The 16,619-nt window shown below is 46.4% G+C and overlaps 1 protein-coding gene across 1 annotated transcript in view; it reads right to left on the minus strand.

Annotated features, from left to right (window-relative positions):
* Positions 1–16,619, minus strand: part of PTPRK (protein tyrosine phosphatase receptor type K) — a 426,155-nt gene that overhangs the window by 92,330 nt on the left and 317,206 nt on the right. The window contains exons 11-12 of the mRNA XM_054393013.1: positions 11,231–11,504; positions 7,544–7,580 (exon numbers count right to left, since the gene is read on the minus strand). Coding sequence (XP_054248988.1) covers positions 7,544–7,580; positions 11,231–11,504 — 311 coding nt within the window. The remainder of the gene's footprint in view (positions 1–7,543; positions 7,581–11,230; positions 11,505–16,619) is intronic.

Genomic DNA, 16,619 nt, shown 5'->3' on the forward strand with positions numbered 1-16,619 from the left:
TAGGGGTTGCTGAAACTCTGCATTCATTGAGCATCACTCTTTCCTGAGATCAAGTCCTGTTTGTCCTTCCTGTCCAGGTACACTGTGGACACCACTGCTCAAACCTATTTTGTTTCCTATCCAAAATATCACCGTGGCAGGTAGTTGTTAACACAAGGATGGACATGATGAGGTTCTCACCTCTGTCCTAAGGTGTGGTGCATTGATCATAGAGTCACAGAATGGTAGGGGTTGGAAGGGACCTCCAGAGATCATCCAGTGCAGGATCACCCAGGGCAGGTCACACAGGAACACATCCAGATGGGTCTTGAAAGCCTCCAGAGAAGGAGACTCCATAATGTCTCCAGGCAGCCTGCTCCAGGGCTCCAGCACCCTCACACCAAAGAATTTTTTCCTCATGTTGAAGAGGAACCTTCCACGTTCCAATTTATATGCATTGCCCCTTGTGCTACGAGAGACCACTGAAAAGAGCCTGGCCCCTTCTTCTTGACACCCATCCTTCAGATATTTATAAACAATGATCAGATCCCCTCTCAGCCTTCTCTTCTCCAGGCTAAACAGTCCCAGGGCTCTCAGCCTTTCCTCCCTACACAGATGTTCCAGGCCCTTCATCACCCTCGTAGGCTGTGTTGGACGCTCTCTAGTAGATCCCTGTCCCTCTTGAACTGAGGAGCCCAGAACTGGACACAATATTCCAGATGTGATCTCACCAGGGCAGAGCAGCAGAGCAGGAAAGCCTCCCTTGACCTGCTGGCCACAACCCAACTAAATTTAATAAGAGAATGCCTGCCTGTAATTGTTCCCTAAGCAGAGTTTTTACAGTTCTCTAGTAAAGTGATTAATTATTTGCATTTACTAGATTTACTCATCCATGAAACTTTTCTGACCAAAAGCAGTGACTGTTCTTTCAAACATAGTAATCATAGAATCATAGAATCAGCCAGGTTGGAAGATACCTCCAAGATCATCCAGTCCGACCTACCACCCAGCCCTAGCCAATCAACTAGACCATGGCACTAAGTGCCTCATCCAGGCTTCTCTTGAACATCTCCAGTGATGGTGACTCCACCACCTCCCTGGGCAGCACATCCCAATGGCAAATCTCTCTCTGTGAAGAACTTCCTCCTAATCTCCAGCCTAGACCTCCCCTGGCAGAATTTAAGACTGTGTCCTCTTGTTCTGCTGCTGGTTGCCTGGGAGAAGAGACCAAACCCCACCTGGCTACAGCCTCCCCTCAGGTAGTTGTAGACAGCAATGAGGTCTCCCCTGAGCCTCCTCTTCTCCAGGCTAAACAGTCCCAGCTCCCTCAGCCTCTCCTCATAGGGTTTGTGTTCCAGGCCCCTCACCAGCTTTGTTGCCCTTCTCTGGACATGTTCCAGTACCTCAACATCTCTCTTGAACTGAGAAGCCCAGAACTGGACATTCCATATTCCTGAAGAGCTGGGGAAAGGGGCTGAAGACTAGAAAATATTTGTGATCAAAAGGATTCCTAATTAGTGACAGCAAAATTATTCTTAACCAAAATAATTCTTCAACAGTGAAAAAAAAAGGCTTAACTCAGGCAATGTCATAAGTGTTAAAAAAAAAAAAGAAAATCATTAAGTGATTGAGAGATTTTGGTTGCTACCCTCAGAAGGAACCTTTACTTCTTAGAGATGTCAAACAACAAGCAGAAAAGAGTACTTATTTTGGGGACCTTATAATAAGCAGCAAACACATTCTCTGAAAATTGTTGTCTCAGGTAGCTTCACCTCATAACTAATATTGTTCTTGTTACACTAAATTCTTTTTTACTCCAAGCAGATTTGGGTCATGGAATTCCATGACTTTGTTACTCTCCATGCATATATGAAAATATCCATGGTTTATAAAACATCCACGTTCTCTGTCCTGCTGAGACCACACCTGGAATGCTGTATCCAGTTTTGGGCTCCCCAGTTCAAGAAAGACAGGGATCTGCTGGAGAGAGTCCAAGAAAGATATGAGGGATGATTAAGGGACTTGAACATCTTTGCTATGAAGAAAGACTGAGAGACCTGGAGCTGTTTAGCCTGGAGAAGAGAAGGGTGAGGGGGGATCTATAAATATCTGAGGGGTGGGTGCCAAGAGGAAGGGGCCAGGCTCTTTTCAGTGGTGTCCTGTGATAGGATAAAGAATATATAAGCTAGAACCCAGGAAGTTCCACCTCAACATGAGGAGAAACTTCTTTACTGTGAGGGTGCTGTAGCCCTGGAGCAGGCTGCCCAGAGAGGCTGTGGAGTCTCCTCTGGAGGCTTTCAAAGCCACCCTGGACATGGTCCTGTGTGGCCTGTCCTAGGTCATCCTGCTTTGGCAAGGGGGTTGGATGCAATGATCTCTGGAAGTCCCTTCCAACCCCTAACACTCTATGGTTCTATGACAGGGGTTGTGGCTGGAAATCTGGATGTGTTCCTCAGGTAACTACCTTTTTTCTTTCTCCTTTTTTTATGGCCATCATCAAGTATACCATCAAAGGATCATTCCATTTGTTGTTTACAACCCAAGGTATGACTTATCAGAAGAGGCAGATGTGGCTGCTCAGTGAGCTACTGCAATTTCCCAGACAAAAGAGAAAAAATCTGCCATGCTAATATTCTGCTTCCATCTTCAGGAAGCTCAGCAAGGCAGTTAAAACCTCCTCTTTGTCTGGTAAGACACTGCAAAAGATCACTGAAGTTTAAACACATCAAGAGAAGTTCATTTCCTATGCAGGAGTGAAAAGCAAGACATCACTTAGGCAACATCTGCATTCTTCTCTAAATTTATTTTGCCACTTTGGTCTCCAGTGCCTGTTATGATAGCGCAGCTAAAAGTCATTGCAGGAGCATTGATCCAAACATAAAAACAACAGTGAGAGGAGCCTGGGTTCATATACATTTAGCAACTGACATCTTCCCTGTTTGTGCGTTAATCAGCAACAGACATAGCTGAGCATCCTGCTACAGGAGGTGATTCGACTTTCACAAATTTCCCTAGGAGCAGAAACATCATCAGGAACAATTTCAAGGAAATAATTACGGTCTAGACAGATTTATGACTTCTAAAGACCTAATCCAAAGCACATTAATGTCAGTGGAAGGACTCTCATTGACATCAAAGGCCTTTGGATCAATCCCCAACTGCTGTGGGAATGAATTCAGAGCAATAATGATGGTGGACTAAATGCACACTTGCAGTTGAAATGTTACCACCCAGACCTTTTTATTCCTCAAATCAGATTAAAAAGTCATTTTCTGCTATTTCACAATTACTTCCAGATGCCCACCATCTCCAGTGGCATTTTCCCCCATCTGCAGTAACCAAATGTGCACAGAGATAGAGAAGTTTTACACTGCCTGAACTGATAATACAAATGAAACCCACGAGGGAAAATGACTTTGGAGGTGAAGAAGTTCATGTCTCAAATGTGGGCTGAGGAACCTTGGACTTCATTTATTCCTTCTAACTACTTTGGGACAGAGCTGCCAGGCCTACCACTTCCTTATTTCCTGCCACAGTAGATTTCTTCTAATTAAATTGCCAATGTTTTTTTCTAGTCCCCTAAACAAAACAAAACAAACCCCCTCCATGTAAATCAGTATTAGCCTCAAACTTGGCAGCCTAAAGACTGTCAGAAATGTCAACTTGATGTACTCCCTGCTTAATATCAGCTCTGCTGTCCCTTCTGTCCTCTTAAATGTCTATTTACATGCCAACCAATGTGAAGTGTCACTCTTCTCTGACCATGTTAATCTGGTTTCGTTCCCTTAGCAGTTAGTTGGTAACATTTTAGGCTGCAAAATGAAATGTAAAATGAAAACCTCAGCTCCAAGATGTGACTGATCAGTCGTCAGCATCCTGTGCTACTCTGAAGTGTGTGCCCTGAGAATCATGCATCTCTTATTGGCTCCTCTAGCAAGGCTTTGGTTAGGCAGGTTCAGTTATCACCTAGTCACTGTGCTATGACAGGGACTGGATGAAATCTGCCTTTCCAAAGTAGTTTCAGCAAGTGTGGTAGTTTTAGGCTGTCCCTTGAAAATTTTCCACAGATCTGGAACAGAGAGTGGTAAAACATTAATAAATCACTGCTGGGTGTGAAAAGGAAAATAATGATAGCTCTAAACAATCCATTGGATGGAGATCTACCATAAGAATTAGTTTGGGAAACTTTCTTTCTCTTTTTTCTCTCCCTCACTCTGGGAGATACTAACTTTGTGCTGTGCTGGCTTCTGCTGACCTTGGCTGCATTGTTTTGGCTAAGTTCTAACAACTCTCTGCTCTTTCACTTGTCCCTTTGTGTCCAGGAGAGTAAGGGGGGTGGGCAGGGAGTGGAGAAGCTATTAGCAGCTCTCCTGGTCTTTGGCCAGGGGGGTTCTTGTGCTGTTTATCAATGGTAAATCCCTGTAAATATTGTAAATATTGTGTATTTTGTACCTATTCATTGCATTCCATTGTAGATTGGAGTTTTGCTTGTAAATACAGCTTCCGTTTGCTTCCAACTGGGCTGATCTGGCAATTTAATGTTGGGGGGGATTTTCAACCCACCACAAGAAGTTTGAGAACTTTCTGTAGGAAATGATATGTAACACTTTTTAATTTTTTTGGCCAAGTAACACATATTTCCTACCGTAATTCCATCTTTCTGCTACTAATGACCTATCACCTCAGTCTCCATGCCCTTCTCTGTACTTCAGAAAACAAGGTTCCTTTTCTCCTCCGGTTACTACGTGTAGGAAAGAGATTATTAGTGACTGGATAATGCTACTACCTAGATTTGAAAAACAAAGAGGTAGGAACAATTAACTGTTTAATTTGTTATTTTTTTTTTAATTGAGGCTGAACACATGAGAGAGAAGGTCATCTTGTCCAACTTCCCTGAAGTGAGCAGGGACATCTCTAACAAGAGCAGGCTGCACAGGGCCACATCAAGTCTGGTATTGAATGTCTCCAGGCACAGGGCCCCAAACACATCCCTGGGCAACCTGTTCCAGTGTTCTACCACTCTCATTGTGAAGAGCTTCCTCCTAATGTCCAACCTAAGTCTCCCCTGCTCCAGTTTCAAACAATTGCCCCTCACCCTATCACTCCAAGCCCTTCCAATCAGTCCCTCCCCAGCCTTCCTGTAGGTCTCCTTCAGAACACAGCTTTGAGATTGGGGGACTGAGTATTGCTAAGTATTTCCTCACAACCTAGGTGAATTCCTTCCCTGTTTTGTTAGTACCATCCAGAAAATTCATGGGAGACACCACTGCTTTCCCCTTCCTCACTCCTGCAATATTTGAAGTTACTTCTGAGGCTTTCAGGACTCTCCCTTGACTCAAATCCTCACACTACACATTTGTGCTACATAAACATTTGTTTATGCAAATATATTTTAATTCAAACATTTAATCTTGCCAGGTAAACATAAGAGAGAGAATGCTGATGTACTTTTCACAGAAGACTTAGTTCATGGGTTTAATTTCCTGGGATTATTAGCTTCACTTGGTGAAAATATTAATGTGTCTTGAGAAACAGACTTTATTTTCTGATTTCTCAAGAAAATGTTGGCTCGGTACTACCTTGTTTTTAATTGGAAGAAGTTTTAAAGTCAAAGAAGGGATGGAAAAAATGGTGCTAAATGTGGCACCACAGTACTTTCAAATGGCAGCTTGCCCATGGAGTCATAGACTCATTAGAATGGTTGGGTTGGAAGGGATCATAAAGACCACCCAGTTCCAACCCCCTGCCATGGTGAAGGACACCTCCCCCCAGCCCAGGTTGCTCAAGGCCTCATCCAACCTGGCCTTGAACACTTCCAGGGATGAGGTTTCCACAACCTCCCTGGGCAACCTGTTCCAATGTCTCACCACCCTCACTGGAAATAATTTCTTCCTAATCTCCAGTCTCAATTTCCCCTCTTCCAGCTCACAGGATCACACAGGATCACAGATGTTAGGGGTTGGAAGGGACCTCTGGAGATCTTCAAATCCAACCCCCTAGCCAGATCAGGAGCACAGAATCTAGCACAGGTCACACAGGAACACATCCAGATGGGGCTGGAGAGTCTCCAGAGAGACTCCACAACCTCTCTGGGCAGCCTGTTCCAGTGCTCTGTGATCCATACAGTAAAAAAGTTCTTCCCCATGATAAGGTGGAACTTTCTGTGCTGTGGTTTACATCCGTTGCCCCTTGTCCTATGACAGGGTACAAGTGAGCAGAGGCTGTCCCTTCCTTCCTGACACCCAGTCCTCAGATATTTAGATACATTTATTAAATCTCCTCTCAGTCTTCTCTCCAGACTGAACAGCCCCAGGTCTCTCAGCCTTTCATCATCAGGCAGTGCTCCAGTCCCTTAATCATCCTTCTAGCCCTCCACTGGACTCTCTCATGCAGATCCCTGTCCCTCTTGAACTGGGGAGCCCAGAACTGGATGCAATATTCCAGTGGTCTTATTTAATTTCTAGTAGTTTCTTCAGAAGCCTATACAGGTCTTGCTGTCTGATGAATATTCATTCAGCTTTAATTTTTTTTTAAAGGTAACTATGATGGCTTTTTGTTACTTTTTTTTCCCCCCAATGATTAATTTACTTCGATAAGAAGTCATCAAAAAATCTCAGACATACCTTCTCCAAAAATGAGATCTGGAACAAGACACTTCATTTCATTCAAAGCCATTGTCCTTCACCCTGTCACTCCCAGCCCTTGTCAAAAGTCCCTCCCCAGCTCTCCTATAGCCAGGTACTGAAAGGCCACTCTAAGGTCTCCCTGGAACCTTCCCTTCCCCAGACTGAACAGCCCCCTGTCTGCAGTTGTTTTTATGCTGAATATCAATATGCAATTAGAAAGAGACAATGTAGTGAGCAGTGTTGGGTCTCTGCAGAGTACTCTTCCAGCATTTGTAAGCCCCCTTTCTTATTTGTTCTGTGGGAGTCTGTCAAACAACTCTCATACTGAGACTATCAAGCAATCAAACTGAGTGGATCTGAAACCAGTCAAAGCAAGAGATAACAATGAGCAGAACAAACTGCTGAAGATGAATCAGCATTTTGGAGTGAGCATCCTGTGATTAACCCACAGTCTGTGGGGTCAATGTGATTTATTCTCACAGCTATGCAGCCACTCTCAGCTCTGCAATCAACCCTCCCCTACATCTAGCTAACAGTCGGAGCTCTTCCTTGGCAAAATTAACTATCGTGTCCTTCATTTAAATTATTTCTCCCCCCATGCTTGGAAATAATTGATAGCATAACAGTTTAACCAAGTGTGCCTTTTAGTCTCCAGTCCAGTGCTCAGCCTCCTGCAATGCTCCAGCAGCCTAAAAGCAGATCTAGAAAACCACTGACAGAGGACAAAAACCTGAGTGCTTACTTTGCTACCTTCTGAACATTGCTGTGCCAAGCCTCTCTTGGCCCAACACCACCAAACAAAAAGCAGTAGCTCATTAAATTGTAAAGACAATCAAGTGGTTTCAGACTGAAGGCTAGTGCTGGTTCTGGCTCAGACACTGAACAGAAACACATAGCTCAGCAGAAAGGCTCATCTGCATGAACAACAGGCGTCTTACCTTTCGTAGCTATTCGGACACACTGGGTTTTGGTTTCCTGTTGAGGAGAGAAAAGGAAAGAAAACAGTCAGACCAAGCTGCTTTTTCTTGCCCTTCCACACTCCACACATTCACAGTATCATAATATCACAGTATATCAGAAGTTGGAAGGAACCTCAAGAGATATCAGGTCCAAGCCCCCTGCCAGAGCAGCATCACTTAGGGTAGTCTGCACAGGAATGCATCCAGGTGGGGCTTGAAAGTCTCCAGAGAAGGAGACTCCACAACCCCCTGGGCAGCCTGTTCCAGGGCTCTGTCACCCTCACTGTGAAGAAATTTCTCCTCATGTTGAGGTGAAATCTTCTCTGTTCAAGTTTGAACTCATTGTTCATTGTCTTATCACTGTGAACCACCCAAAGAGCCTGGCCCCCTCCACTTGACACCCACCCCTCAGCTATTGATAGACATTGATCAGATCCCGCTCAGCCTTCTCTTCTCCAGACTAAACAGCCCCAGGGCTCTCAGTCTCTCTTCACAGGGGAGATGCTCAATTCCCCTAAGCATCCTTGTGGCTCTCCCTTGGATTCTCTCCAGCAGGTCTCTGTCTCTCTTGAACTGGGGAGCCCCAAACTGGACACAGGATTGCAGCTGTGGTCTCACCAGGGCATCCTAGATCTGCTCAACCAGCTGGGAATACCCAATACGGTGGCGCAGGGTTCTGGAGGACTGTGTTCAGTTTTGGTCCCTGCTACACAAAATAAGTGTGGATAGGCTGGGGGACATGGGGGGTGTGTTGGATTAAATGTCCTTTGGAGGTCCCTTCCAACCCAGACCATTCTGTGATTCTGTGAAAGTGTCCAGAGAAGGGTCATCAAAATGATCAGAGGACCGGCAGCCCTGCTATGTGAGGAAGGGCTGAGAGAGCTGGGGGTGTTCAGCCTGGAGAAGAGAAGGCTGAGGGGAGACCTTATTACTGTGGACCAGGACATACAGGGTGGCTACCAGGAGAATGGAGACTCCCTTTACACAAGGAGTCCCATGGGAAAGAGAAGGGGTAATGGGGACAAGTTACTGCTGGGGAGATTCCAATTGGACTGTAGAAGAAAATGTTTCCCCATGAGCACAGTCAGACACTGGAATCATTTCCTAAGGGAAGCAGTGGATTCCCCTACACTGGACAGTTTGATGACTCATCCTGACAGGCTGCTGGGCCAGCTCATTTCAACTCCACTGTCACCTAGAAAGGCTGGGTCAGATGCCCCTTGAGGTCCCTTCTAACCTGGCATTCTGTGACTCTGATTCCCAAGGGAGAAGCCTGGGTGACTGTGCCTTTAAAAAGGCTGAACAAAACCTTGACGTTGGCCTTAACTATACAGGATCATGATGGGGAAAAGACCTGCAGGACAACCCAAACATAGCAAAGTTTTGGATTATTCAATTTGAATGGAAATCATACCAGAGGAATTCTGAGAGAGGGTACAGTGGAAGAAAGGGGGGTGACTGATGCTCCTATTTATGTCAGCGCAGAGAAATCCTGAGCCAGTGTTGGCCTCTAACAGTGCCATGCAGCAAAGAAGGTACATTTCCTTAGTACTGTATCCAGACTTAGGTCTTGATACATCATGAGAGTCTTCAACAGATTCACCTGAAGCAAATCAGCTCCCTGAGGAGCAGCTGAGGGAACTTGGGGTGTTCAGCCTAGAGAAGGGAAGGCTGAAAGGAGACCTCATGGCGCTCCCTGAAAGGAGGTTGCAGTGAGGTGGGGGTTGGTCTCTTCTCCCCAGGAACAGGTGATAGAAGGAGAGGGAATGGCCTGAAGTTGTGCCAGGGGAGGGTTAGGCTGGAGATGAGGAAAAATTTCTTTGCTGCAAGAGTGGTCAGGGATTGGAAGAGGCTGCCCTGGGAGGTGGAGTCCCCATCCCTGGAGGTGTTCAAGAAACCTGTGGCCATGGCACTCTGGGATGTGATTTAATGGCCATGGTGGTGTTGGGTTGATGGTTGGACTCAAAGATCATAGAGATCTTTTCCAGCCCAAACAGTTCTATGCTTCTACGATGAGCAACATTCTCCCTCATACACAGCAGCAACCCAGGTATCCCTTGACATATGACAGAGTTAAACTACAACCTGTAACATCTGCCCAGGAAAGATGGAGTCTTGCCAGCAATGTGCTCCAGAAAAAGTTGCAAATGCAGAGACAATTTTTATGAGTTTCGCTTTTTTTGTGTGTGTGGGGGGGTTATTTTATTTTTTTTGGCCAGTGACTAAAATGAACAGAGCAATGACTTGGTTATCTGCAGAGTTTGGACAAGCTGAACAGATGAGGGTCAGCCATAAATGGGTTTTCTGACCTTGTTGCACAACGTGCAGTCATTTTAAAAGCAAACACTCTGAACTAGCATAAGGTTGCGTGAGAGGATGCAGCTGCTGCTCTATGAGATCACTCCAAACAATATTAGCATGTAATTAGGAAATATAATAATGACAGTTTCAATCTATAAAACATGCTCCCTCCAGTCCAGCACTCCAGCCCTGAATGCATCCCCTGGGATCTCTTTCCTCCACAGGATTCCCAAGTACCAGGTGAAAATACACTAATGCTGCTTTGCAAACACAGCTTGTAAAGAGTGAACAAAGCTATGAGCTGAAGATTCCCTCAGGTGTTCCAGAAGTCAAGCCTTCCAGCTAAATGAAAGCCCCACAAAGTTCATCAGGATCATCTCACTAATTAGCATTCTTCCCAATTACTGGATTTACTTAGCCACTTTTGTTCCAAATGTCTGGGAGGATCACAGAGTAACCCTCACCACCCCATCTCGACAATGCATTTCAGAGCATACCATCTCCCCAAGTGCCATGGTCACAGGTTTCTGGAACACCTCCAGGGATGGGGACTCTAACACCTCCCTGGGCAGCCTCTTCCAATCCCTGACCACTCTTGCAACAAAGAAATTTTTCCTCATCTCCAACCTAGCCCTCCCCTGGCACAATTTCAGGCCATTTCTTCTCCTTCTATCACCTGATACTATAGAGAAGAGCCCAACCCCCACCTCACTGCAACCTACTTTCAGGGAGTTGTAGAGAGCAATGAGGTCTCCCCACAGCCTCCTCTTCTCCAGGCTGAACACCCCCAGTTCCCTCAGCTGCTCCTTACCAGCCCTATTCTCCAGACCGTTTGTTGCCTTTTACTGGACATGCTCCAGCAGCTCAGTTTCTTTCCTGTAGTGAGGGGTCTAAAACTGAACCCAGTAATGACTTTGCTCAGACAATCACTACAAGATGTAGCAACCTCTCACCTAGTAGCAGTTACTACAACACAAGAGCACCTATTGTCACAGCATGGGAGGGATTGCAGCCGCTGCCAACACCTAACTCCATCCAACTCCAGCAGTGCCAGTTGTTACTCTGGGCATGACTTTGACTCTTTCCAGGAGCAATGACAAGTGGTACCAGGCACAAACTTGAACAGAGGGTTCCATCTAAACATGAGGAGGAGCTTCTTTACATTGAGGGTGGTGGAGCACTGGACCAGGCTGCCCAGAGAGGTGGAGGAGTCTCTTTCTCTGGGTCATTCCATATGAGTGCTGTCCCTTTGTAACCTCATGTATGTGAACCTGCTCTGGCAGAGGGTTGGAGTAGATGATCTTCAGGGGTCCCTTCCAATTCCCACTCTTCTGTGGCTCTGAGAAAGGTGTGGTTGGCACTTACCTTCTCAACACTGCTCATGGCTTGGAAATAGATGTTGTAGCCCTTCCGAGGAGCCAGTGGTGGGTTCCAGAAGCCCTGGTAAGTCCTGTTGTCACCCACAGTAAAGGGGGCTGGTTCTGGCAGGTTGCCTGGGGGCAGCTCAGCAGCAAAGTAATAGGGTGACCCCCCGCTAAGAGCTGTCTGGTAGGTGACAGGGATTTGGTAGCACTCCATGGCTCCCGTCTCTCGCTTCGTCCGGTGTGGGTGCAGCTCCTCCACAACAATCTGGTAGGCACTAGTGAGACAGAAGAAAATCAGCAAAGCTTTAAGGTCAGTGGCTAAGGTCAGCTCTCTAGTCTCATGACAATATTAACTCAATTGCTTTGTGTAAAGTGAAACAGAAAAAAAAGAAAGAGAAGGGGAGAAGACAGCAGATGCATGGGTGCAGAGGAGAAACAAAGGCTGGAAATCCAGCAGTGCTTCCTAATGCAGTCATTGGGAAGCAGCAGAATCCATTTTCTTCAGGAAAAACAATACAAATCCATACACAACCTCCTAACAATGAGGGTTTCTTCATTACCTTTTTTTTTTTTAGGTTTTACTCTGTCGAAGAAATACAGGAATGACTCTGGCTTTAAACTACAATAGATGAAACCCTTGGCTAATCAGAAGCATCTGAAGTTAGCGTTTCCCTTTGAAATGGTATTAGAGAAAACTGAGCTTCAAGGCCCAACATAATAACTGCCTCTAGGCTGTGCTTGAAGCACCAATTTCCAGCTGTCATGTCGTTAGAGACAGAATGTGCTGACAAGCTTCTCCACCTCTTGACCTTGCTGTGGCTTCTCTCTTGGCTCAGAGCTATGTAGATCTAAAGCACAAGTGACATGCTGCAATCCAAGCACAGATGGACAGAAATCTGTCCAGTCCACCAAAATAGGTTGCCTCATTCCTCTGCAGTTGTCAATGATGAAACATCACAAGTTGCTGAAGCAGATGGCTTTTGGCCTATTAAAAATGTTAACCCAACCTCCTAATACCTCTCTTGAAATTGCCCAAGGCTTGGTCACTTTTCAAAATCCCCTGCTCCAAACAGAAGAGGTAATTAGAATTCTTTCTCTTTCAGGGGAACTGCCTAACTGCAGGGTGGTACCAACTCATTATCAGCTTCCTCTGCTCTGCAGAAGTAAAGAACTTCCATACTGAGAGGAGGAGGCAATTCTTCAGTTTATACTCAAAAAAAAAAAAAAAGGTTAAAAAAAGGTAGGTTTGGCATTTTAAGAATTATGAAGAAGGATGATTATGAATTATTAAGCATTATTAATAATTATTAAGAAGGCCAGTTATTAAGAAGGCCAATGGTATCCTGGGGTGCATTAAGAAGAGTGTGTCCAGCAGATCCAGGGAGGTTCTCCTCCCATTCTACTCTGCCCTAGTGAGGCCCCACCTGGAATATTGCATCCAGTTCTGGGCTCCCCAGGTCAGGAGGGACAGGGATCTGCAGGAGAGAGTCCAAGAGAGGCTACAACGATCATCATGGGACTGGAGCACTGCCTGATGAGGAAAGCCTGAGAGACCTGGGGTTGTTTAGTCTGGAGGGAAGACTGAGAGGAGATCTGATCAATGTCTATCAATATCTGAGGGCTGGGGGTCAGGAAGGAAGGGGCAGGGACAGCCTCTGCTCACCTGTGCCCTAGGGTTGGACAAGGGGCAACGGATGGAAACTTCAGCACAGGAAGTGCCACCTCAACATGAGCAAGAACTTCTTTACTGTGAGGCTCAAAGAGCACTGCAGCAGGCTGCCCAAAGCCTCCCTCTCTGGAGACTTTCAAGCCCTGTCTGGATGTGTTCCTGTGTGACCTGTGCTGGATTCTATGGTCCTGCCCTGGCAGGGGGGTTGGACCTGAAGGTCCCCAGAGGCTCCCTAACATCCTGTGATCTGTGATACACACACATCTGCACATAGACACACACCTGCATGCAAGGTAGACACAGACAAGACCTGAAGCTATTCCATTAAGCTGGCAGAATTGCCTGTCTTGGTTTTGTTTTAAAGCTCTCTAAACAGAAAAAGTAAAATTGAACAGGCTCCTCAAAACACCACTGCATTGCTGCAGGGGCTCCAAAAGGCAAAGGCAATCCTCCTTCCTTCAGAAGTTATGGAGCAGCATTAAATTATTTTGTCCATTTTCTCTGCTCCTGCTGCCCAGAAAAACCCAATAACTGCAGTGGCAGAGATGAAGTATGATACTAGGGAATGGAAGGAAGGAGAGAAGGAAAAATAAGAAATTAGCTCCATGTCCTTCCTGAGCTGAAATAAAAAGTGAGCAACCCCTTCTCCTAGCACCTAAAAAATGAAGGAGGGAAGTGTCTTCCTTTTCAGTGTCCAATAGGAAAACACAAAGTCACCTCATTTTTAAAGCTCTGGATGAAACAAAGAATGTAAACAACCCAAAAAAGAGATGAGTTAGTTCCAGGGACCTCTGTTTCTCATAAACTGTTTGTGAGCTGAGCTTGGTTATAAATCACTTCGTGTGGTCAAGTCGAGCTATTAACCATGCCCACTTAATGCAACCTGCACCAACAAACTCCCTCCATGAGACCTCTGGGCATTCAGAATCTTTCTTTATCCTTCCAAATTAATGCACTAGGAAAAAAAAAAACAAAAACAAAAACCAAACCTGCAAGCGTCAGCGGTTTACAAACTCGTCAGGATGTAAGACGTTAAAAATCATTTTTGGTTATAATGTTCCAAGGCAAAAAAATTACTACTGGAGTTCATTCCCTCCCTGGCCTGGCCCTGGACCCAGGCAGGATTAAAATCACCCATCCCAAACTGGTCAGCCAACCAACGGGAGAAGAGTGGGAAACACAGCCACCACGGCTCTGCTCCCTCCATCCTGCCAGTCTTCTCGTCAAGAGCTGCCATAGGACTAAGACAGACACAAATTCTGCTCTCTGAAGTGCCAGAAGAGCAGGAAATTTGTCATCTGTGACACCCTGCCAGCCTGGGAGGAGAAAGCCAGCAGGGAGAGGAGAAAGGCAGTGCAATGCCTGCGTGAGATGGAGATGCCCAGCCCCTGCGACGGCCTTGCTTGGCAAGATCCACCATGGCTACCAAATTAACAACCCTCCCTTCCACCTCCCCCCTGTTTCTCCCTATTTTATAGAACAAAGGGTAAATGAGATGACTTGCTTTGTTTGTTTGTTTGTTTTTTAAGGCACATCTCTTTTTTTCAGGGATAGGTATCTTCAGAGACCAAAATGACTCCAAAATCAAAGATGCAGGGGGGCATGAGAGTTATGCTTTGGGTTCTCTCTCTTTTCATTTCTTTTTGGGGTTTGCGGGGCGGAAGGCCCCTGGCAGAGAGCGACAACCAGCGGTCGTCCTCTCGCGCGCCTGCTCGGGATTGTGACGTCAGCCGCGGGAATGTTTAAAACCCGGCGGGGCTGAGCGCGTGACGCCATTTTGGCTGGTGAGCTATAGGCTTCTTGCCTGCTTGCACGTGCCAGGTCAGCTGACAGGATACAGGGGGGAAAAAAAAAAAAACAAAAAAACAACCCTCAATAAAATCTCCGATCTCAAGATCTCTTGCCAGCAGGTACCTACCATGGTAGCAACTCGGACAAAGGGTGTTAAACATGCAGTACGTTCCCAGACTGAGTCTCTCTACAAGCATGCTGGTGTTCAGGCTTCTGGCTGCAGTGAGTGTTCGAGCCTGGCACTTGGTGTGGAGGGTGAAGGAGACACCTGTGTCAGGTGTGACCAGGATAATTGTCTCTTAAATTTGGTAGCTGAGCTGAAGGATGAAGTGGCTGAGCTGAAAGCAGAAGTAGCAAGGCTCAGGACCATACAAGAATGTGAAAGGGAGTTGGATATGTGGGAACAGGCTTTGAAACCCCCTCCAGTTGAGGGGAGCAGTGGAGGATGGATACAGGTCCCTGTCAAGGGAAGCAAAGGGAATGCACCCCGACCCTCTTCCCCTCCCCTGCTGCCCTTGAGCAATAACTGTGAGACTCTGCAGGCTGAGGGCAATGTGGATGAGAGTATTGTAGAGGAACCAATCAAGGAGATGCCAAAGATGAAGCAGCCCCCCCAAACCTTAAGGACCAGTGCTACAAAGAAAAAGAGAAAGGCTATAGTTATTGGAGACTCTCTCTTGAGGGGAACAGAGGGACCCATATGTCGTCCGGACCCATCCCGTAGGGAGGTGTGCTGCCTACCTGGGGCCCGGGTGAGGGACATCACCCAAAGGTTACCTAAACTAATCCAGCCCTCTGACTATTACCCATTGCTGGTAATCCAGGCTGGAAGTGAAGAAATTGAAAAGAGCAGCACCAGGAAGATTAAAAAGGAATTTAAGGCCCTTGGGAAATCGATTGACGGGGCAGGAGCTCAAGTGGTGTTCTACTCAGTTCCCTCAGCAGCAGTGGTGTACACTGAGAGAAACAGGAAAATCCACACCATCAACAGTTGGCTTAGGAGATGGTGCCAGCAGCAGAATGTTGGCTTCTTTGATCACGGGGCTCTTACTGCCCCCGACCTGCTGGACCAAGTTGGGTTGAATTTATCTAGAAAGGGTAAGAGGGTGCTGGCACTGGGCTTGGCAGGACTCATTGGGAGGGCTTTAAACTAGGTCTGAAGGGGGAGGGTGTGGAAACCAGTCTCCCTGGAGAGGAGGGAGGACCACATAAACTGGTGAAATCAGCAGCCCAGCTGAAGTGCATGTACACCAATGCACGCAGTATGGGCAACAAACAAGATGAACTGGAAATCTTGGTTCACCAGGAGAACTATGATGTAGTTGCCATCACACAAACATGGTGGGACGATTCTCACCATTGGAGTACCGCACTGGGGGTTATAAGCTCTTTAGGAGAGACAGGCAAGGGAGAAGAGGAGGAGGGGTGGGCCTGTATATTAGGGAATCCTTTGATGCCTCAGAACTTGAGGTTGCAGAAGAAAGGGTTGAATGCTTGTGGGTTAAAATCAGAGGGAGGCCACACAAAACTGACATCCTGGTTGGAGTCTGTTATAGACCACCCAACCAGGATGAGGAGGCCGATGACATATACTATAAGCAGATGGAAGCTGTCTCAAGATCATCAGACCTTGTCCTTGTGGGGGACTTTAACCTACCAGACATCTGCTGGGAACTTAATTCAGCAGAGAGGAGACAGTCCAGAAGGTTCCTAGAGTGCATGGATGACAACTTCCTGATGCAGCTCTTAGGTGAACCTACCAGGGGCAAGGCTCTGCTTGATCTGCTGTTCTCAAATAGAGAAGGGCTGGTGGGAGATGTGGTGGTCGGAGGCTGTCTAGGGTGCAGCGACCATGAGATAGTGGAGTTTTCAATATGCAGGGAAATAGGGAGGAGCAGTAACAGAACCCTCACTTTGGACTTCCGGAGGG

This window comes from Indicator indicator, chromosome 27 (genome assembly GCF_027791375.1).
Source record: "Indicator indicator isolate 239-I01 chromosome 27, UM_Iind_1.1, whole genome shotgun sequence".
NCBI lineage: Eukaryota > Metazoa > Chordata > Aves > Piciformes > Indicatoridae > Indicator > Indicator indicator.